General features: G+C 47.2%; 1 protein-coding gene across 1 annotated transcript in view; it reads left to right on the top strand.

The window, feature by feature from the left end:
- Positions 1–24,203, top strand: part of NMT2 (N-myristoyltransferase 2) — a 138,280-nt gene that overhangs the window by 85,381 nt on the left and 28,696 nt on the right. Inside the window, exons 5-7 of the mRNA XM_082258733.1 lie at positions 1,227–1,318; positions 5,813–5,929; positions 13,247–13,417. Of these exons, the coding sequence (XP_082114859.1) occupies positions 1,227–1,318; positions 5,813–5,929; positions 13,247–13,417 (380 nt within the window). The remainder of the gene's footprint in view (positions 1–1,226; positions 1,319–5,812; positions 5,930–13,246; positions 13,418–24,203) is intronic.

Below are 24,203 nucleotides of genomic sequence, written 5' to 3' on the forward strand. Positions count from 1 at the left end.
CCACGAGAATAATGGTGATGGGAGGGAGCTCCAGCTGATGGACAGCCCCAGCTCTGTTCCTGTGGGCTGTGTAAAGGGGGAGTGCCCCTTCCCTCCAATCAGCTCTTGAAGCTCTCTTCACTGAGCTCTGCAGAGTGTAACTTCAGCTGTCTACCCACTTTTTTTTATTTTTATAAGTTCTCGCACAAGCTTTAAAACTCTGTACTTTGAATGGCTGTAGAGAAAACTGCAGATAAACGGATACACTTTTTATGTAGGATTATTTGTTTTATCTCTGTGTATCACCTGAGGCCAGTTACTTCACTGGGTATATAAAGGGTTTACATCCACTTGAATGCATTCTACGCATGAAGGTAAAAACCTTCTTTCTGAGTCCAGCTTCCCCCACCAACCCCCCTTTATACTTACAGAGCCCGATCTCTATCCAGCGATGTGCAGGAGAACTGAGGCTCCCTCTGATCTCTCCCTCCTTATTGGACACAACAGCAGGAGCCATTGGCAGCCAGTTGGGAGGGAGGGGGGGGGGGTTGGCTGAGCAGCACTCTGTGTTTCTTATAGACTAATAGGCGGCTTGGGATTGAGCATGCATAAGTACCCCTACAGCAAATGGCTTGCTATGTGGGCACTCGGCAGGGGGGAGGAGCCAGGAGCGTCGGCAGGGGGCCCTAGAGCCTGCTCTGTGCAAAACCATTGCACAGAGCAGGCAGGTATACCATGTTTGTTATATAAAAATAAATAAGTAAGCCTTTACAATCACTTTAAACAAACCAAAAAGGAACAGGTAAAAGATCCATTGTTAGGGCTTACAAACAAAAAAAGCAAATCTACAATCAGCATAGTTTTGGTAAATAAAAGATTTGACTCACCAAACCTCCCTGCAAGGCAATTTTTCTGCATCAGTGCCCTTTTTTGTGGGCATAATCTCATAATTGAGGCTCCATACTGGCTTAGTTTAGAAGCAGAGAAAGCCTTTGTCCTCCACATTTCTCGTCTTCCTGCTGCCAAATGCATACCTTTTTTCTGTGCTGTGTGGCATCTTTAATTTTATGTGATTGAAATAAAGGGCTTTTATACAAGCAGAGGATTTGATGAGCTGGGATTATATAAATTTATAGTAATCGGTACAGAGTGCAGTAATTTGTGTCTTTTATATCTGTCTGAAGTTCAGTATTAAACATATCACCTTGTTTTATTTTCTCTTCTCTTCTGGTGTTTCCGTTTATTAGCTAAAAGAACTGTACACGTTACTGAATGAGAATTATGTGGAAGATGATGATAACATGTTCCGATTTGATTATTCACCAGAGTTTTTACAGTGGTGAGTATGAAAAGCATTGTCCCTTCTTCTACTGTATTTAGTGTGTGTGTGTGTGTATATATATATATATATATATATATATATATATATATATATATATATATATATATAGGAACAAGAAAGACTCCTCCCTGCTCAGCTGGGAAGAAAAAACTTAAGTTGTTCCACTTTAAAGAGGAAGTAAAGTGCTGGCTTTTTTTTTTTTCCCTGGCCTGCAAAATAAAGACATAATGAACTTGCCAGCAAACAAAGCCCTCGTTGTCACCGCTGGAGGCTGCATCCATCTTCGCCCATCTTTCTTCTGACTCTGGCTGTGTGACTGCCCGAGCCGTGTGATGTCACTCCCACGCATGTGCGCAGGAGCTGCCGATCATGGCACGGGGCTCTGAAGAAACGCCACGGGTGGCCATTCCTTCTGAGAGCATGTGCTGATGACATCATCGGCTGAATATGCAGTAAATATCTCCTAAACGGTACACGTTTAGGAGATATTTACAGTACCTATAGGTAAGCCTTATCATAGGCTTACCTATAGGTACAAACAATCAATGGAAGTTTACTTCCACTTTAAAGTGAACATATGCTCACAACACCATACACACTAAAATACTTGCATTAAGAAGAAGCATTAAAAGCAATTTAAAGTTAACCTTTCTTGTAAATAAAAAAATAAAAACCTTTTGCAGTGCCCTTCCCTGCACTGTAAGAGAGAACTGTTTGTTAAAGCGGTTCTTCAGTCTGAAACAAAAAATTAAGTCCGCTGCTGACTTTAACCACTTACCGCAAAGTAGCGTATATTTACGTCGGTAAATTTGCGGTGTTTTACTGGGGTGATGCCTCTAGCACCATCCCGGTACTGTGGTTTAGAGCCGGCGGTCGGCTTTCCGGCGGTAACGACCAATGCGGCTCGGGAGCCCCTCGATCGTTACCCGGGTGAGCGGGAGGGGATGTCCCTCCTTCCCGCCGCTCTGCCCGGGTCTCCTGTCCCACTGGGAGACCCTAACAACCAGCCGGCACGTCCGCCGGCTGGATGCAGTCCCGATCAAAGCCGTAATCGGCTTTGATCGGGTCTCCGATGACGTAACCCGGAGGCAGCGTCCATGACGTCAAGTCCGGGTTACTCTACTGCAAAAGGCGGCAGATTAAAAAAACTATTGTATTCAAAAATGCAGATTTCGGCGTTTTGAATACATGGAAGTGTATTGGAGGGGTCTAGGGTCTTTTAGACCTTGATCCCTCCATAAAGAGTACCTGTCACTGCATATTGCTGTAACAAGGGATGTTTACATTGCTTGTGACAGCAATAAAAGTGATCAGATTTTTTATTTTTTTAAAAACCTGTAATAAAGTTAAAAAAAATAAAATAGGAAAAAAAAAATGTTTAGCTCGCGCACGAAGGAAAACGTATACGGAAGTCGAGCCGCGAATGAAATCACTGTTAAAACCACACATGTGAGGTATCGCCAGAGCGTGAGCAATAGTTTAAAAAAAAGAGCTACACTCTAACCCTAAACTGGTAACCATTAAAAAAATTTGAAAGCATCGCCTATTAAGATTTTTATTGACCGTAGTTTGTCGCCATTCCACGGGTGTGCGCAATTTTAAACTGTAACATGTTGGGTATCTATTTACTCAACGTGACATCATCTTTCATAATATACAAAAAAAATGGGCTAACTTCACTGTTTAGTTGTTTTTAAATGCAGTGAAATGTGATTTTTCGTAATTTTTCCAACAAAATGGTGTTTATACCTGCGTGACAAAAAATATTTCAATGACCGCCATTTTATTCTCCAGAGTCTTTGCTAAAAAAGATATATAATGTTTGGGTGTTCCAAGTAGTTTTCTAGGAAAAAATACTGATTTTTAACTTGTAAACAAAAAGTGTCAGAAATAGGCCTGGGGCTTAAGTGGTTAAATAATAGGACACTTACCTGTAGAGATGGGCTCAAGTGTGTTTGGGATCCTAGTCCCAACCCACCTGCCCAATCCTGGCAGGAAGCAGTCACTGCACACCGTTAATCCCATGCATTGAGACATTTCCCAGTCCACAGTTGCTCAGACCAGGAAATGTCTCAATGTCTTTGATTAGCGGTGTGTAGTGTTGGCTTCCTTGCCGGATTGGACAGGTGGATTGGGCCTAGGATCCCAAACACGCCTGAGCCCATCTTTACTTACCTGTCCAGGGATCCAGCACTGTCCTTTCCAGAGCCGGCTCTTCAGCTGTCTTCGGGTCCAGACTCCGGCATGTCTACTTTAGGAAGCTGGCTGTGATTGCTTGCTGCTTCAAAGCCAGCTTCCCACTGTGCATGCACTAGACACGCTGCACTTTGTGAATGGTCCTGCAGCTTTTTAGGACATGTGATGCCATTTGACCCTTTTGGGTAAAGTTCTGCTTTAAGTCTCATGGTAGAAGAATAAACGGTAAACTGTAATACTTACCTTAATCCTCCCTCCGGCAGGCTTTCTGCACTCTCCTCTTCTCTTTTACGCTTAGGATTGTGCCCTCACTGTTTTTACATAGAATGCAGGACTGTTGGTTCTGTATGAAATGCGATACTGTCAGAGTGCCAAAGAAAATTGGCTTTTGGGGACTGACTGCTCATGCAGCATGGTGAAAGCTTGCCAAAGTAATCAATGAGTATTAAAGTATAACTGAAGGAAAATCTTTTTTTTTTTTTTTTTTTTTACATTTTGGATAGAGTGGAGTGAGATTAGAACACCTGTCAGTTTTTTTTGCTGTCTGAACCCCCGTTAGGGAGATTCACCCTCTCGATATGTCCTGTTTTACCGTTATAGTAAAAAAAAAACACAAATTTTGGGTTGTCCCCAGAAAAGTAATAGAGGGGACAACTTCCAATTAGGACACCTGGGGGTCCCAAGAGATTTCCATAATTTGCAGGGATTTCCTCTCACTTCCTGTTTTGACTATAGGACAGGAAGTGAAGGTAAATCCCTCCAACTGGACAAAGATGGCAAAAATCTTATAGGGGTTATGACCCTCCCCTACTCTATCCAAAATGTAAAAAAAAAAAAATATTGCCTAATGTTCTACTTTAAAGCTTATTCCTCTACCCTTAGACATAACAAACAGGTAACCCTAGGCACTGCAAAGATTCCAGAGTTCCATTTCATAACAAGCTCTCATTCACCTACAGTATATCATAGGGTTCGCCAAGCTTTCTAAAGAAAGGGTTGGTTGACGGTCCTTCAGACTTTAAGGGGGCCGGACTGTTGCTAGTGGGAGTAAAAAATGCAGATCTTTGGTATTAGGGGAAAAAATAGTTGGTGTCGTTGAGAGGAATAGTGCCCCATTTTTGTAGTCCGTGCAAGGAATTATGCCCCACCTTTGGTGTGAGTGGAAGGAATAGTACCCTATTGTTGGTGTCAGTGACAGGAATATTGACTCAAGGGCCGGATAAAGCCAAGCAAAGGGCTGCATCTGGCCCCAAGGCCACAGTTTAGGGACTACTGGTATATAACTATAAGCACTGTGGAGAAATTCATCTTCAAAGTGTTTTCAAGATACTCAATTGCTTACACAGATACTGCTGGCCAGTTACTCTCCTGATCCAGCAATTCGCTACCTTATATAGATTCACACAGAAAAGCTCTTAATTAAAGCGGAGTTCCAGCCATTTACTCACCTGTCCAACGGTCCAGCGATGCGGCCGCCGGAAGCCTCGATCCTCTCCCTCGGCGCCGGCATCACTGCTGTGGGCACCCGGCTGTTACAGTTTGCGGCTTCACAGCCGGGTACCCACTGCGCATGCGCGAGTCGCGCTGCGCGCCGTGATTGGCCGGCAATCTTCTGGGACCTCTGACGTGTCCCAGAAGATTGCAGGGAGGGAGGGGGAGAGGAGAACTTCCGCTCAGGGCGCCGCGGCGCTCCGAGCGGAAGTGGGAGCGGGTACATGTCAAAACTAGGTACCCGCTCCCCCCCAAAAAAAATGACATGCCAAATGTGGCATGTCGGGGGGTCAGGACTCCCTAAAGCGTAAGTTCCACTTTTGGGTGGAACTCCGCTTTAAGTCCCGGTTCACATTTGTGCAATGCGGGAACGCTGCAAATATGCAGCGTGATCCCGCATCGCATCCGCACCCCTGGCAGTTCACACTGCCATATGCGATACGCAGGGGGTGTCAATTAAAAGTTAACGACACCCCCAGTTGCGATCGCATATCCCAGTTCGCGAGTTCCGGCGCTCTGAATTTTTAGTCATTGCCGAGCGCTTTCTGAGCTGGAGCTACAAGATCACATGATCAGTCTGGAGCAGATAAAAAAATAGGTAAGTACGCACATCTTTTTTTGTACAGGTTAGGCTGGAAAGATTCAGATTCAGAGTACTTTATTTATTCCAAAGGGAAATAGGTGGAGGGGGGAACATTTTTAAGATTGGTCTTTTTTTTTTTTTCATATTATTTGGACTGTACTTTTAATTTTCATCACCTACAATGATCGTCATTTTTATTCTAAAAATGTTGTCTTTTAAAGGGCACTTCGTCCTCCTGGGTGGTTATCCCAGTGGCACTGTGGAGTCAGAGTGTCTTCCAACAAAAAATTAGTGGGCTTTATAAGCGCCGTTCCTGCCACTATCCGTATTTATGACAAGTAAGTGAAACTCTTTCAAAGTGACCAGATTCATCCTCCTTCTGCCCCAGCTTGCTTAAGGTTTGAAGATAAACTAGAAGGGAAGAGGAAAGGGCAGAGCAGTCTAAGTGCAGCAGGACAAATTTTAATGGGTAATAAAAGGCATCAACTTACAAGTTGTAAGATGTGTAAGTGCTTGTATAATCATCTGCTCCAGAGGAGGACTCGGTGCCAAGGGTTGAATATGCAGTCTGTTGTTTTGGCTGGGCTGGTGGCTTCCAGCATTTTCTTGAGATACAGTTGCACTGGGAGAGAGCCATTGACATCCCATCGGGATCCAGAGTTGAGTGGGAGGTGCGCACGTTCGGAGAGTGCGTGCTCCTTCAGGCATTCCTGTAAGTTGCTGTCTTTTATTGCCCCTTAAAATGTGTCCTGCTGCACTTAGATGGCACTGCTTTTTCTCTTCCCTTGTATCGCCTGCAGAGGCCCTTCTAGCTCTATTTAGAGTTTGCAGCTGTCCAGCACCAGGACCTACATGTCGGCCTCCATGAACTTGTGTTTTTAGGACTATGAACTAGCCTCTTCTACACCAGTGTTTTTTAACCTTTTTTCAACCAAGGCACCCTTTAAAATCTGGCAGAATCTCGAGGCACACCAACCAAAAATTTCCAAAAAATGTATTTGTTACATACATCAGTGGGATTCAGGAGTGCGTTGTGCAGGGTGCGAGGTTCAGGAGTGCGTTGTGCGGCGCGCGAGGTTCAGGAGTGCGTTGTGCGGCGCGCGAGGTTAGCATCATTTCAGGAGCTGAGGGAAGAATGGCGGCATCAGATGGAACATGAGTGGAGCCGAGCAGGACATGCAGCAGTGTAACATCTATCCAAGACAGCCAGGGATTGGTGGGAAAGCCTGGGGCGGCCGCAGTGAGAGTGATTGGAGCTGCCAGATTGAAGTAGTAATGTTGGGGATGGGCGGGGCCGATATGCGGGGCTCTGCCCCTTTGTTCCAGCTAGCATCGGCGGCGTGTGTACATTGCTGGCTAAGGAGGAAGGTGGCAGGGGGCAAGACCAATTGTAACTGCTGTATGTGCACCCACGGTGGTGTATAATTCAGGTTTATTATACACTGCTGTGGATGCACATAGAGTAGTTACAATTGGCCCCGTCCCCTGCCACCTTCCTCCCCAGGCCAGCGGCTGTTTGTCTATTAAGTAAACGGGACAAAGGGCGGGTAGTCCCACATATCGGCTCCGCCCACCCCATTATCACTGCTTCATTTTGACAGCTCCACTCACTCTCATTGCGGCAGCCCCCAGCTGGCCCACCAATCCCTGGATGCAGGATGAGATGTTACACTGCTGAGGTATGTAGCCCGGAGTTCCCGGCCAACCCCAGGCCTTGGGACTCGGGGCTAATAATTTAAAAATAAGCAATACTAAGTGGGGGTCATTTTGCTGCAGCACACTGGTTAGAAACCCTGTTCTACACCATACTGTAATCTATACACTCCCCTCCAGCATATAGACTTCATCTCCCCTTGTGTATTCACAGTACTGGGCCTGTATCATTAATTCTGTCATCTTAGATCTCCTTTATTGGCCCATTAGTGGCTTTTTCTGTACAACCACACCTTCAGTGCGCCAATATTGTTTGTGTATTAAAGGTAAACTACACTTCTAACCTTCTTTCTGCTAGAAGTATATTAAATATAGTAACAGTTTGGTTATTACCAAGTCCCTTTTGCCATACGATATGTCACAGGTCGTGTAGAGTCTTAAAATCCGGCGTAAAGGAGAATGTAACCAAATGAAAGGATAAGTTTACCTTTACAACAAAAATAATAAATGCACATTTTTTTGTGGGTAAAAAAATATGCATTTATTATTTTTTTTTTTTTTTAGGAGCCGGTAAAGCATTGCACCTGTGATCAGCAGATTGTGGGTGTAATGCCACGGTCCATCAGACTTGTCTGTGTAGCGGTCAGGCACTTACACTCTGACAAGAAGCTTAATGAACTACCTAGAAAAGTCAACAGCGCCCTGGTGGTTCATTGAGAACTATAAGCTGACAGCCGCAAAGGCTGACGGTACTTGCAGTTTTCACATACACAGAACACAATGAATGATTTATGTAGCCGGGCACGTTTTTTTTTTTTTTTAGATTGCGACAGCATGCTGGGGGAAAGATTGCCTGCTCACTGTCAAAACTGGGGATTGAGGGGATGTGGGGGCTGGTGTATCTGTAATATGTTACCCCCTGAATATGAGGGTAACATGTTAGAAAAGGTGAACTTATCATTTAAGCCAATTGCAGTGTACGTTTGCATGACCATGTTGTAAATGTGTGTGTTTTAAAATTGTTGCTTGTCTTGACATCTACTCAAATATGCAAAATAGTTCAAGTGACAAATCTTAACAACTATAATAATTATCAGTGCATACATTTCTTAGCAGCCCGTAGGAAGAGGAATGGAGTTCTGTGAAATATACATCCCCAGAATCTGTGACAAGGTCTTTCCCTACTATACTTCCTGCAATAGGATGTACACCATCTAGTGTTTGAAGGAGACAAATACAGTTCATTGACCCCCGTTGCGCCTATGGGTATAACAAATCTAAACGCTGAAGCACAATTTTGAAACTTTTACATGTGTTAGTAAAACCGTACATATCATCACAACTACTTTGTGCATCCAGGTGAATTTTATACCTTTTACCTTAGTAAATGCTATTGGACATAGCCTGATTTTTTTATTTTTTTTCATTATCCAAGGAAAACTGGGCCAAAATAGTAAAAAATGTAGTAGTATATGTCTTGCTGCTACCATAACCTTCACCAAAGAACAACCCAAATGAAATTCTCCTGCTCCTGATGGTCGCAGCGACACCACATACACTATATTGTCAAAAGTATTGGGATGCCTGGCTTTACACGCACATGAACTTTAATGGCATCCCAGACTCAAGCCCCATACACACGCCCCGATTGTTGGCCGTAAATTTTCGGCCAACGTCCGATCGGCTGATTGTCGGCTTGTTAGTATGATGCTTCCGACAACCGACTGCGACTTTTCGGCCGAACAAAATCTGGTGTGCAGGCTATAACATTTTTGTTGGCCGTCACCAGAACGGCCGATTGTTCATCAGTCAGTACAGATTTCGGCCGACAAAAATCAGATGAGCAAGACTGGGCATGCTCAGAGAAGAAAAAACACACGAAATGTAGACCAGAACATGACATCACTTCTGCAGTTGGTTGTTGTTGGCCGAAAAAATTTGTGTGCAGTCTAGAGCACATTTCAACCAACACAACAACACTGGACAAAAGACGATCGGTCGGCCAACAATCGGTGCGTGTGTACGGGGCTTTAGTCCGTATGGTTCAATATTTAATTGGCCCACCCTTTGCAGCCATAACGGCTTCAACTCTTCTGGTAAAGGTTGTTCGCAAGGTTTAGGAGTGTGTCAATGGGGATGTTAGACCATTCTTAGGAAAGCGCATTTATGAGGTCAGGTGCTGATGTTGGACAAGAAGGCCAGGTTCGCAGTCTCCGCTCTGTTTCCCGAATGTGTTCTATCTGGTCGAGGTCAGGACTATCAAGTTCCTCCACCCCAAACTCGCTCATCCATGTCTTTATGGACCTTGCTTTGTGCACTGGTCCAAATCATTTGGTGGCGGGGGGAATTATGGTGTAGGGGTTGGGTTTGGCCCCTTAATTACGGTGAAGGGAACTCTTAAGCCGTCAGCATACCAAAACACTTTGGACAATTTCATACTCCCAACTTTGTAAGAACAGTTTGGGCATGGCCCTCTTCCTGTCCCAACAAGACTGCACACCAGTGCACAAAGCAAGGTCCATAAAGACATGGATGATCGAGTTTGGGGTGGAGAAACTTGAGTCTTGAGCTCAACTCAGAAGAATTGGAGCAGAGACTGCAAGCCACGCCTTCTCGTCCAACATCAGTACTTGACCTCACAAATGCGCTTCTGGAAGAATGGTCAAACAATCCTATAGACCAAGGGTCTTCAAAGTACGGCCCTCCAGCTGTTGAGGAACTACAATTCCCATCATGCCTAGTCATGTCTGTGAATGTCAGAGTTTTACAATGCCTCATGGGGTGTGTAGTTCCTCAACAGCTGGAGGGCCGTAGTTTAAGGATTCCTGTTATAGACACACTCCTGAAACCTCGTGGACAGCCTTCCCAGAAGAATTGAGGCTGTTATAGCTGCAAAGGTTGGGCCAACTCAATATTGAACCCTACGGACTAAGACTGGGATGCAATTAAAGTTCATGTGCGTGTAATGGCAGGCGTCCCGATACTTTTGGCAAAATGTATGTTGTTTGTGCCTGTAGTACAGCCCAGAAACAATAGTGCCCATTTTGCTTTTTTTTTTTTTTTTAATCTTACCTAAGGCTCCGTTCACATCTAGGCGTTTTGGGGCGTTTTGGGGAGTTTTTCTGCTCTAGGATCAGCTCTCAAAACGCCCAACAAGACAAATCTTATTAATTTCAATGGCCCCTGTTCATATCTGAGCGTTTTGACGCTGTAAGCAAAACGCCCAACGCTCAAAAAAGTACATGAGCTTGTTTTTGGGCAGATTACAGGCGTTTTCCATTGGTTTCTATTCAATCTAAAAACGCCTGTAAAAACGCCTGTAAATCGCGGTAAAAAATTGCGGTAAAATACGCGCGAAAACGCTACGCTCAGGTGTGAATGTAGCCAGAAACACACTGACACGAAATGACACTGATACTAAAACATAAAAAAATCAATCCTTGGGGTGGGGGGGGGGGGGTATAATACCGACCTTGACCTTTGACCCAAACACTAACCCTGGCAATGACCTAGATCCAACCCTGATCTAGGTATATTTTCGTATTTTAAAAAAGAATAGCGCGCAAATGCAAAAGAAATTACTACCAAATCTGAAGAGAGTCCATGAATAAAAATGGGGGTTTGGTCCCACCATATGGCCATATCGTGCTCAAGCCCACTACTGCGTCAAAGTACCCCATTATCAGTGGGTCCTACACTATCCATGAAAAAGAGATGAATCCAGCCTTTCTAACCCTCGGAGACAATACTCCTTGCTTTTTGGTTCATAGCTGCAGCAGCTTTGGAAATACATGGGTATGCTCCCCCCAAAAATTTTTTGCCTGTTTATTATGTATTCGGTCTGACCAGACTATCGAGGTTGAGCAGCCCTCCCCACCCCCCACACACACCTGTACTCAATCAGTGTCCACCATCAAGTAGATATAGGAGGAGTCCCCTGTAGTGCATTTGCACATCTCTCCCAGCAAGGAGTATTGTCTCCAAGGGTTAGAAGGGCTGGATTCATCTCTTTTTCATGGATAGTGTAGGACCCACTGATAATGGGGTACTTTGACGCAGTAGTGGGCTTGAGCACGATATGGCCATATGGTGGGACCAAATCCCCATTTTTATTTATGGACTCTCTTCAGATTTGGTAGTAATTTCTTTTGCATTTGCGCGCTATTCTTTTTTAATATACATGTCTTTTGGTTCATAGCTGCAGCAGCTTTGGAAATACATGGGTATGCTCCCCCCAAAAATTTTTTGCATATTTTCGTATTTCATTTTTTTAAGTTTTATTTATTTAATTTTTTTTTTTTGCACACACATTTTATTTATTTTTTGCAAGGAGAGAGAGATATGATGCATCCCTCTCCTCCATTCACAGAGGAAAAAAGAGGCTATCACAGCGTTTAGATGACCTGGAATCAAGAGTTCTGGGTCCCGATTATTAGTACTGCACCCAGGGCTCTACGTGAGACCCCATTCTCTGTGTTGGGAACATGCCATGCCGCGCACTCCCAGCACAAAGGGAGAAATGCTGCCCTGGGGAAAAATCCTAGTCCAGTGGGGCAGCATATTTGCATACGGTCCGCGTGAAGGGGTTAACATAGGAGCACTAAAGCCTAGTTCACACGACCTGAATGTCAGGCGGCATCAGAAAGCGGCCCACATTCAGCCCTTGTGTGCTGCAGCCATTCCGACCAAAGCCGTCCGATGGGGCATGACCAAAAAAGGTTTGCCGATCTGCTCCCAATCAGCATGCTCAGCCAATGGCTTAGAGTGCCAACTGGAGTGTTCTGGCAGGGGCGGGGGGGGGGGGGGGGGCACCATCCCTCTTTCAGAACACAATAGCACTGCGGGGTAGATTGATGTACTAACATCGCAGTTAGTACAGCGACTCCTCCTTAGCTGTCTTAGACTTTGTGTTATGTGAGCCGTTCTGTAGGGAGTGTACTTTAGTGTGTTCTTGGGAAGTAGTGCCGTGTTACTCTTTACTTGCATCCCAGCAAGACTAGTGATAAAGCTTTGTGTTCATGTTTAACCTATTGACACCGATGTAACACATGCTCCACTGCACTGGGCTGGCTTTATTATGTGGGGCCACATATATGCGTATCTCACATTGTGCTGGGAGCGTGCTTCCAGCACAGAGACCGGGGTCTCCCCAAGACCCCCCAGGTCCTGTACTAACGATCAGGACCCAGAACTCCTGATTCCATGTCACCTTATCGCTGTGCTAGCCAGTGATTGGCTACCACAGTGATCAGTAACTGTGAAGCCCGTCACTGTGTTTCTCTCCTCTCTTTCTCTGTGAATGGAGAGGAAAGATGCAATATATCTTTCTCCTTGCAGAGAGGAAGAAAAAGTGTGTAAAAAAAAAAAAAAAAATGCCTAGAACAAGGTTTGATCTAGGTCAGTGCCAGGGTTAGTGTTTGGGTCAAATCAGGGTCAGTATATTTTGGGCAGGATTTTTTTTAATTTTTTTTTTTTTTTTTTTAAATCAGTATCCATGTTTTAGGTAGGAACAAAAAAAAAGCAAAATGCGCACTATTGTTTCTGCGCTCTACTACCTAACATACACATGTGTAGTATTGCTGCGATCGTCAGAAGCAGAAGAATTTATTTTGAGTGGAAGGTTATAGTAGTAACAAGGAAAATACAGCTAAATTTAAAAAATATATATATTTTTTTATTGTTTTGGGCCAGTTTCCTTTAATGAAAAAAAAAAAAATCAAGAGCTATCCATAACCATTTACCACCAAATCAAAGCCCAATTGGTCATGGAAAAAAAACCTAAATATAATCCACCTGGATGCACAAAGTAGTTGTGATGATATGTACAGTTTTACTAACACGTCAAATTTGCTCAATTGGGCTTAGGCATTGATTTTTTTTACCCTTAGGTGTGAAGGGGTTAAATATGGATCACTGCAGACAAAAGATGGGCCTGTCTGAATTAATAATGTTTACACTGAACTCTTCCTAATATATTGTCTTGTTCTGTTGTCTTGTCCCAGTGAAAGGAAGATGGTAGAGGTTAATTTCCTTTGTGTCCATAAGAAGCTGCGATCGAAGCGCGTTGCTCCTGTCCTCATCCGAGAGATCACCAGGAGAGTCAATCTAGAAGGAATATTCCAAGCTGTGTACACAGCAGGGGTCGTTTTACCAAAACCCGTGTCTACATGCAGGTATAGAACTGTATTTATTCTTTATACCATGACTGATTGATTTAAGCTTTTAACCACTTCAGCTCCGGAAGGTTTTACCCCCTTAATGACCAGGCCATTTCTTTTGCGATACCGCACTGCATTGCTTTAACTGACAATTGCACGGTTGAGCGACATTGTGTACAAATAAAATTTATGTTCTTTTTCCCCCACAAATAGAGCTTTCTTTTGGTGGTATTTGATCACCTCTGCGATTTTTATATTTTGTGCAATCAACCAAAAAAAGAGCAACAATTTAAAAAAAAAAAAACAATATTTCTCTTTCGTTCATTGACGGACATAGCCTAGCTCCTGTCATGGGGTTATACTGCCCCCTACAGGAGTAGGATACTAGGCAGAAAAAATCTTCTGGCTTAAACCCATGGGCATTCCCAGGGGGTGTACTCCCTCTCCCTGCTATAGTCGCTCAGTTTTTTTCTGCCTAATTCCCTGCTGGGATCTTTGATTCTGGCAAAAAAAATTTAAATTGAAAATGTTTTCCTCCTGGGTTCCCCTCCTTCCCGCAGGCACGTGGAACTTCCTTCTTGGCTCATACATTTTTTAGTCCCTCAGGGTCGACTGACAAGGGCTTGAAGCCCTTGAGGACCTCCTCTAGCGGATCCTAACGAACCTGATCTGGCAAGCCGAGAGCGGGCTTCTCCACACCCACGGACAAGGCTCCTTCTGCATGAAGGTACGCCCTGACCCGTATTGGGGGGTGGGGGGACCAATTCCCTGTTACAAGACAAGTGGGTCCACAAAGTCATTCGGTCCAGCTACAGGATCAAGTTGCGCTGTTGTTCTCCAGCAAGGTTTTTTTTCCATCCAACCTGCACCTGTCCCCAGACCAGTTACAGGGTCTGTTTGGGGAGGTACAAGACCTGTTCCTTCAAGGGCTGATTGCTCCGGTTCCGACTTCGGAACGTTTTCAGGGTTTTTACTCAAACCTGTTCACAGTCCCCAGGAAGAAAGGCAAAGTGCATCCAATCCGGGACCTCAAGACCCTAAACTGCTTTGTGCGGGTACAGAAGTTCAGAATGGAGCCAATTCGAATGGTGGTGATATCCCTGTGTCGGGGGGGGGGGGGGGGGATTTCTTTGCCTCTTTAGATATCAAAGATGCCTATCTTCACATACCAGTATGTGCCAGTCACCAGCATTTTCTCCGCATTGCTGTGGGAGAGGAGCATTATCAGTTTGTGGCATTACCCTTTGGTCTCAACTCCGCTCCTCGGGTCATCACAAAAGTGTTGGCTCCCTAGCCTTGCTACGCCGGGGGGGGAGGAATCGCAGTACTGGGCTACTTGGATGATCTCTCTCTGCGAGCGGAGTCTCCTTCTGCTCTGGTGGAGAACCTGGAGATCACAATACGAACTCTGCGGGAGTTCGGCTGGATTCTGAATTTTCAGAAGTCTGCCCTGGCTCCGCCCACAAAGCTGGACTATTTGGGTCTGACTCTGGACTCAGCCATAGCCAGAGTGCTCATTCCTCTGGACAAACTCCAGAAATTGCAGGCTGCAATTCGTATTCTGCTGTCAAACAGATGGTCATCCCTCCGGAATTGCATGCGGGTACTGGGCCTGATGATATCTTCCTTCGAGGTGGTTTCGTTTGCACAGTTTAATACAAGGTCCCTGCAAAGGGAGATTCTAACTAAGTGGGACAAGACTCCACACTCTCTGGACAATCAGATCCGGGTGAGTCTGGGAACAAAGGAGTCCCTGATATGGTGTCTTCGCTCTCCGTCGCTTAGGCTGGGAAAATCCTTCCTCCCCTTGTATTGGACTGTGGTCACCACAGATGCCAGCTGTCTGGCTGGGGAGGCGTCCTTGGCAAGCATTCTGTTAAGGGGATCTGGACCCTGGAAGAGTCTCGGAGCGATCATTCTGTCAGTCACCAAGGGGGCAAGAGAAGTGCCCATTGCGGCCTTGGGATCCTTAATTTGGTGCTTTCAGCTCTAAAGAAGCCTCCCTTTGAAAATATTCGGGAGATTCCCCTGCTTACGCTGTCTCAGAAGGTGGCCTTTTTGGTGGCTATCACCTCGTGTGGGGTGTTGGAACTGGTGGGGTTATTCTGTCGTTCACCTTATCTGGTGATTCAGAAAGATAAGGTGGTGCTTTGTCCCTGTCTGTCTTTCATTCCTAAGGTGGTCTCTGACTTAAATTTGAATGAAGAGATTGTGTTGTCTTGATTGTGTGTCCTAGGCCTAAACATCCGAAGGAAATTGCCTTACATGCCTTGGATGTGGTCCGGGCAGTTAGGGTGTACCTGGCAGCTACGGAGTCTATCAGGAAGTCAGACTCACTATTTATGCTCACGGATTTACATCGCAAAGGGTTGTCCTCTTCCTCTGCGACCATTTCCAGATGGATCAGACAGACAGTTTTTCAGGCCTATTCCATCAGGTGTCAGGTTCCTCCTTTCCCTGTCAAGGCACACTCTACTCTGGGCACTTAGTTCCTCTTGGGCCTTCCATCATCAAGCGGCGGTGACGTAGGTTTGCAAGGCGGCCACCTGGTCTTCGGTGCACGCTTTTACAAAGTTTTATAAAGTGGATGTGTTGGCATCTGTGGATGCTTTTTTTGGCTGCCAGGTTTTGCATGCTGCTGTTTGAGGACCTTATCCTCTTTGAGGGTGTATTGTTTTTTCTCTTACGTCCTCCGACAGTCGCCGCCTCCTCTAAGTCATCACTGTTGGGTATTGTCTTCCCATCCGCAGGAATAGCTAGGCATATAGACTTAGTCCAAAGACAAAAGGCATTAGCATATACACACCCATGGGGGCTGTCCCATCTGGTAAATACCCCCCCTGCATCACCACTCCCAACTCAGTTTTAATCTGCCTAGCGCCAGGAATAGTCAGGCTTCCCTTGTGCTGGGGCTTCAGTGTCAGCCTTTCTAATCTTTTATTTGATTTTCTTTGAAAATGTCAGTTTTTTCTTTTACTTTACTAGCTGTTTATTTGTCAGCTTCTAGTGTTAGTCTTCTCTTCGGATGAAGATGGATCATGCGGTGCTGGGATTCGGACTGGCCGCCCTGGTTCTTCAGAGCAAAAGGGTCAGATGGACCCCCAGCCCGCCATCGAGCGTTCAGCTATGGTTCGCCCTGGCATTACGAACGACCCATCCCTGTTCTCTACAGGTATGCAGCCGTCTGCGGTGCTGCAGCGTCATGTCCCTGGCTCACGGCACTCCCTGTCAGATGAGGACAGAGGTTTTCCGTGCATAGAGGCTCCCCACGCCATGTGGTACAGGTAAGTACTTTTCTGTGTGGGGCCTCTGTCTGGGGTGACAGTCTGTGTTGCTGTGTGTTCCCCGTGTCTGTGCCTGTGTGACTCCCTGTGCGACCCCTGCGGGGGTCGCTTGTGCAGATCTGTATGTTGCCTGGGGGTCCCTTTCCCTGTGTCACCTAGGTGCATTGTTGGGGGTGCAGACGGTTGTGAATGTGCGGTCCGCCATCTTTGCTATGGGCACACATATATAGCTCCTCTGGGCGATCCTGCATGTCATTTTGGCGCCATCCGCCGCCATTTTATGGGCGGTGGAACGATCGGTCCGGCCGCATGTTGGCGGCCATTTAGGCGTAGCCTCCAATGCATTTCTATGGGGCAGCCATTTTCCCAGGGTCTGGCATATAGTCCAGCCCTCTCCAGCAGCACTTCCTTTCCATCAGCAGCAAGGACACTGGTAGCAACGCTCTGCGAGCTCTGCAGGTTATCACTCTCAATTTCCCTCTGTATATCGCTTCTGGCTCAGTTTCTTTTCTCCTTTTGGGGGCCTTTCATCACTGTAGCAGTAGCGGTGGGCTGCGCACACCGCAGCGCTCTTAAAGGGGACAGTACACCGTTTTTGCACTGTAGTTTGTTCTGATAACTTGAGCCATGGATTCTCAGGAAAGCAAGTTTCCTCCAGCTTTAGTGGGGGGCCCCAGTTCTCCTATGGCTCCGCTGCGACCCGATCTGGCTGCTGTGGTAGCGACTTTGGTGGCAAATATGCAAATGCTGATGTCTGAACGGGCTGCGAGAAAGAGGCTCAGGTTGTCTCTCTCTTCTGATTCAAATGGGGATATGGCTGCTGCTGCGAGCGTGCCCTTTTCAGGGTCCCGCTCATCCTTGGACCTCCCGGGGTCTGAGGGGGAGGCTGAAATGGAGAGTGTTGATACATCCTCCCCAGGGTTCACCTGAAGAACGGGCGACCATGGATGAGTTAATTGTTTCTGTTAAAGAAACCTTGCATTTAGAGGATGAGCCCTGTCCTCCGGGCGTTGTGTCCTCATTTGGGACGCACAGGACCCGCAAGTCTGCGCAGGTTTTCCCCTGTCCAGCGGAATTCCATTACACTGTTAATGAAATGTGGCGCACGTTGAAACGTCCATTCCTGGTACCTAGTCGGTTCAAATTGCTTTATCCTTTTGCGCCGGCTACGGAATCACGATGGTGTGTGCCTCCGCAGGTGGATCACACTGTGGCCGTCTTGAACAAGGCTACCTTGGTTCCTATTGAGGATACCCCGGTTTTCCGGGATCCCACGGACCGGCGGCTGCAGTCTCTATCTCACCATTCCTATACGGTGGCGGGTTCGTTGCTCAAACCCGTTTTCGCGTCCGTTCTGGTGGCTCAGGCGGTGGCTGATTGGACTAAGATGCTTAGGGGCAATCTCGTGTCTGATGACGTGCCGCCTGCCCGGCTGGAAATGGTGGATCAGATCCACCAAGGAGTCATGTACTTGTGTGATGCAGCCTTAAATGAGGCCCCCCTTGGTGGCTCGCCTCTCTAGTGTCGCGGTACTTAACCGGCGACTGATATGGCTGAAGAGCTGGTCGGCCGACCAGTCCTCAAGGAAAACTGTTGCTGATTTTCCCTATGCTGGCTCTCGCCTTTTTGGCAAGGCGTTGGACACCTTGGTGAAAGGTGTCACGGGGGGCAAGAGCACTATGCTGTCCCAGAACCCGAAGAACAAGTCTTTCAGAGGAAAGCGGGGTTCTGCGCCTAGATCCAATCAGGGGTCCTTTCGTGCCTTTCGGAAACCAATCCAAGGGCAAGCCCTTCAAGGCCCAGGGCAACCAGAAGAAGCCCTGGGCGGGTAAGCAGAAGACCGGCAATGCCGGCTCGGCATGACAATCCGCCTCTGCCTGAAGGGGCGCCCTCACCCGTTTCAGGGGTGGGGGGACGTTTGCGCGGTTTCCTCCAACCTTGGCTGATCCGGATATCGGACAGGTGGGTTCAGGAAATCGTTTGATCAGGTTACAAGATCGAATTCCTTTCCCGACCGGCGGACAGATTCTTTCCCTCCAATCTCCATCTGCTTCCGGGACATCTGCAGGACTTGCATCAAGAGGTGCAGGACCTGCTTGCTTAGGGAGTGATTGTCCCGGTGCCTCATCGGGACAGGTTTCGGGGGTTTTATTCGAATCTGTTCACTGTGCCCAGGAAGGAGGGCAAAGTGCGTCCTATCCTGGACCTGAAAGCGCTGAACCGCTTCGTGCGTGTTCGGAAGTTTCGAAAGGAGTCTCTCCATTCTGTTGTGGCCTCCTTGAGTCCAGGAGAATTTCTGGCTTCGATAGATCTGAAGGATGCGTACCTGCACATCCCCATTTTCGAGGGGCATCAGCGGTACCTTCGGTTTGCTATCGCAGAGGACCGTTACCAGTTTGTGGCGTTACCTTTCGATCTCGCTTCGGCACCAAGAGTGTTTACCAAGGTGTTGGCGCCGGTGCTGGGCCTGCTGCGGGCCCAGGGCATTGCGGTCCTGGGGTACCTGGACGATCTGCTTCTGAGATCGCGTGCCAGCCAGGACCTTGTGCGCGATCTGTCCATCATGGTACAGATGCTCCGGGAGTTCGGATGGACCATCAACGTTCTAAAATCGGCATTGTCTCCATCGCTTCGCCTTCCCTATCTGGGAATGGTTCTGGACTCTGCTCAGGCAAAGGTGTTCTTGCCGGAGGACAAGCTCCGGACTTTGCGGGACGAACTCAGGTCCCTCAGGGACAATCTGTCCTCGTCGCTCAGGACCTGTATGCGGGGCCTGGGGTTGATGGTGTCGGCCTTCGAGGCGATTCCCTTTGCCCAGTTCCACACGCTGGCTCTCCAGACGGAGATCCTGGCCAGGTGGGACAGACTACCTCAGTCCTTGGATCTGGATGTCTCCTTGAGTCGCCAGACCAGATTGGCTCTTCTGTGGTGGATCCAGTCCCCGTCGGTGGCGGAAGGCAAGTCCTTCCGTCCGTTGGTGTGGACAGTGGTTACCACGGACACCAACCTGTCGGGCTGGGGTGGAGTCCTGGGCAACCTGTCTGCCCAGGGCACTTGGTCGGAGGAGGAGTCCTCTCTCCCAATAAATGTGCTGGAATTACGAGCGATAAAACTCTGTCTCGGTGGTCGGACCGTCTCTGGGGCCTGCCTGTTCGCGTACAGACGGACAATGCTACCGCGGTGGCTTACATCAACCACCAGGGGGGCACCAGGAGTGCTCGAGCGGCCCGGGAGGTGACCGACATTCTGTCTTGGGCCGAGACTCATGTCCCGGCGATCTCAGCAGTTCACATTCCGGGTGTGGAAAATTGGCAGGCCGACTATCTGAGCCGCCAGACCCTGGACCAGGGGGAATGGTCCCTACACCCGGAGGTCTTTCAGATGCTGTGTGCGAGGTGGGGATCCCCAGACGTGGATCTGTTTGCATCCCGGCTAAATCGAAAGGTGGTAAGGTTCGTGGCAAGAACGCGCAATCCGTTGGCGGACGCCTCGGATGCATTGGTGGCCCCTTGGCATCAGTATCGTCTGATGTACGCCTTTCCTCCGATTCAGTTACTATCCCGGTTCCTTCGCAGATTGGTCTCAGAACCGCACATGGTGATTCTGGTGGCGCCGGACTGGCCTCGCCGGTCCTGGTACGCCGACGTTGTTCACCTGGCAGTGGCACCTCCGTGGTGTCTGCCTCTGTGGGAAGATCTCCTGTCTCAGGGTCCGATCTTCCATCCTGCTTTACAGTCGCTGGCTTTAACGGCCTGGCTGTTGAGACCCATGTCTTGAAGGACAAGGGTCTCTCCCCTGAGGTTATCCCTACCCTAATAAAGGCTAGGAAATCCTCCTCTGGTAAGATCTATTACCGTACCTGGAAGGCCTATTTTGCCTGGTGTGAGTCCAGGGGGTTCTCCCCTCGTTCTTACTCGGTGTCGAGAATCTTGGCTTTCCTCCAGTCTGGAGTGGATCAGCGCCTGGCGCTGGCCACGATAAAGGGCCAGGTGTCTGCACTGGCTGTCCTTTTCCAACGCCCTGTGGCGTCTCATTCCTTGGTTCGCACCTTCATTCAAGGTGTGCGACATTTGGCTCCTCCCAGGAAGGAGCCTTTACCTCCATGGGATTTGAACTTGGTTCTGTCCGTGTTACAGCGTGCTCCCTTTGAAAACATCAGGGAGATATCGTTGCCTCTGCTGTCGAAAAAGGTTGCTTTTCTGGTGGCAATCACTTCGGCTCGCAGAGTGTCGGAGCTGGCGGCGTTGTCTTGCCGCTCCCCTTACTTGATAATTCACAAGGATAAGGTGGTTTTGCGACCACCCCCATCCTGCCTTCCCAGGGTGATCTCGGAGTTCCACCTTAATGAGGACATTGTCCTGCCTTCGCTTTGTACGAAGCCTAAACATCCAAAGGAGATTGCCTTACATTCCTTGGATGTTGTCGGGGCGATCAGGGTTTACCTGTCGTCTACGGAATCCTTTCGGAAGACGGATTCCCTATTTGTCCTTCCTGAGGGATCTCGGCGTCCGCAGCAACTATTGCCAAATGGATCAGATAGACCATTGAGCAGGCTTACGCCTTGAAGGAACGGGTTCCGCCTTCCCTGTTAAGGCGCACTTTACCAGGTCTTTGAGTGCATCCTGGGCCTATTGGCATCGGGCCTCGGTGGCCCAGGTGTGCAAGGCGGCGACTTGGTCGTCGGTGCACACCTTTTCCAAATTCTACAAAGTAGATGTTCTGGCATCAGCTGATGCTTCTTTTTGCCGCAAAGTTCTCAGTGCGGCAGTGCCATGATGGACCCTTGCATTTTTTTCTGGGTCCCTGGCTTTTGGCATTTGCTTTCCTGGGCTGTTGCTCCTGTTGAGCATTGTTTTTTTTTTTTCAGTTGCCCAGTTGGTTCTCTTACGGTGCATGTAAGATTCCATTCTCTGATGTGGGTACTGCGTTACCTTTTCTACGGTTGCGTCTCCCACCCCTCATGTCTATACTGCTTTGGGACATCCCAACAGTGATGACTTAGAGGAGGCGGCGACTGTCGGAGGACGTAAGAGAAAATGGAATTTTTGTAAAATCTTACCTGTAAAATTCCTTTCTCTGAGTCCTCCGACAGTCGCCGCCCCCGCCCCTCTTTTGGGGTTCTTATTACCTACTGCTATGCTACCAAACTGAGTTGGGAGTGGTGATGCAGGGGGGGTATTGACCAGATGGGACAGCCCCCATGGGGGTGTATATGCTAATGCCTTTTGTCTTTGGACTAAGTCTATATGCCTAGCTATTCCTGTGGATGGGAAGACCATACCCAACAGTGATGACTTAGAGGAGGCGGCGACTGTCGGAGGACTCAGAGAAAGGAATTTTACAGGTAAGATTTTACAAAAATTCAGTTTTTCAGGAGGCTCCAGTTGTTTAGGTTGAGCCCCTGTTGCCTGGTTGGCTAATATTTAGCCTTGGGAATTTTTTGCTGTTTTAAAATGTTTAACACAGCTTTGGGATGTCCCAATGGTCAAGAATGATGGGAGCTGTGTCCGTCAATGAAAGAAAGAGAAAATGGGATTTTTGACTTACTGTAAAATCCATTTCTCTGATGATTTTCATTGACAGACACAGCACCCACCCCTCTGTGGAGTTGTAATTCTCCTGACACTGCTTGTAACAAAACTGAGTGACTATGGCAGGGAGAGTGGAGTATACCCCCTGGTACTGCCCATGGGTGTAGCCAGAAGTTTTTTCTGCCTAGTGTCTTACTCCTGTAGGGGGCAGTATAACCCAATGCTCAATAATTTGACAGGAGCTGTGTCCTTCAATGAACCTCAGAGAAATGGATTTTACAGTAAGTCAAAAATCCAGTGTCTTTTACTTATGCTATAAAACGCATCTAATAAAAAAATTTAAAAAATCAAATTTCTTTATCCGTTTAGGCCAATTAGTATTCTGCTACATATTTTTGGTAAAATAAACCCCAAAAAGCGTATATTGATTGGTTTTAAAGATGCGCAAAAGTTATAGCATTTACAAACTATTGGATAGATTTATGGATTTTCTTTTTGATTTTTTTTTTATTAGTATTGGCGGCGATCAGTGATTTTTGCCAAGACTGCGACAATGCAGCGGTCAAATCTGACACTAAATGACACTTTTGGGGACCAGTGGCACCAATACAATGATCAGTACTAAAAAATATGCAGTTACTGTATAACACTGGCAGGGAAGGGGTTAACCTCAGGGGCGATCAAGGGGTTATGTGTGCTACTAGAGAGTGCTTTCTAGATTTAGGGGGAATGGACTGACTGCAGGAAGAGAGAGATTTGTGTTCCTTGTTCATAGGAACACAAGATCTCTCTTCCTGTCTGACAGAATGGCGGCCTGCTTTGTTTGCATAGGAAGACCACCATTGTGTCCTTCTCCTGAAGGATCGCGGGTGGCCCAGGAGAGCCACCCTGCCGCAGTAAAAAGGCGGTGGGTGGTCGCGAAGTGGATAATGAACCTGTTGCCATCTACATATCATATACAGTATATGCGGCAGAAAAAGGGTTGGCTTTAATGCCCACACGCCACACACGCCATACACATGCGTTATTGGGCAGCTGATGTTTCAGTGCTGGGAGCGCACTCCTAGCACAGAGACCTAGCTGTCAAAGACAGATTGTAGTCCCCACCAACGGTTGGTAGCCGGCGGGGCCAGCTCCTGATCTTGTGACCACTGTAACAGGCAATCACAGTGGTCACCTCATCGCTGATCCTTCATACCCCCAGGCACGCAGAACTTTTTAAAGGGACACTGGGACGGACGGGATAGAAGTTTATATAAATAGCAGCCTATTAGATGTTGGACTGGCTGTGTATCAGCAGGGTGTTTAGATCACTGGACAGATATGTGGAAGTTTTTGGGATTGTCTACTAATAAAGTACAGTCCCCCCCCTTATGGTTTTGGTTTTATAGATTAGCTTGACAAATAAACAGCGGCCCTTGGCTTAGTGTAGAATTTTGTGTACTGAAGAGGGGAAATCAGGTTTGCCTGTGACTAGGATTCTAAATGCACTTTTCAAACAAGAGGGGAACTTGGTATGCGTGAGCCACACTATGACACACAGAATGTTTTTCTTCCCCGGCCTTATTCAGAGTGAGCTGAAATCAGAGCACATACTGTGTCTACCTCCTCTCCCCCAGTGCTTAAAGGGGATGTACCATTCTTCTGTAGGCATAATGGTGTAAGCAAAGGAAAATAACTTTGTAAACCATGAAACAAATATTTTGTGCACCCAGAACAGCATTCTATTCATGTTTTTATAACACTGCACTGGCAGTGTGAAATGCCAATTTAGCTATCCAGCTCTCCCGAAGACCACCCAGGAGAAGCTACATCTTTGCTATTCCACATGACAGTTAAAATTTTCAGTTGAATGTTCTAGGCATTTTTCTTTGCTTCTTAATATCAGTCCTGGGAGCTGCCGTGTTGTTTTTAACCACTTCCCGCCCGTAGGATGTCATATGACGTCCTGGATTTGAGTGGAGATATCTAAATGATGGGTGCAGC

Source organism: Pelophylax lessonae, assembly GCF_965119305.1.
Source record: "Pelophylax lessonae genome assembly, chromosome: 5".
NCBI classification, from domain to species: domain Eukaryota; kingdom Metazoa; phylum Chordata; class Amphibia; order Anura; family Ranidae; genus Pelophylax; species Pelophylax lessonae.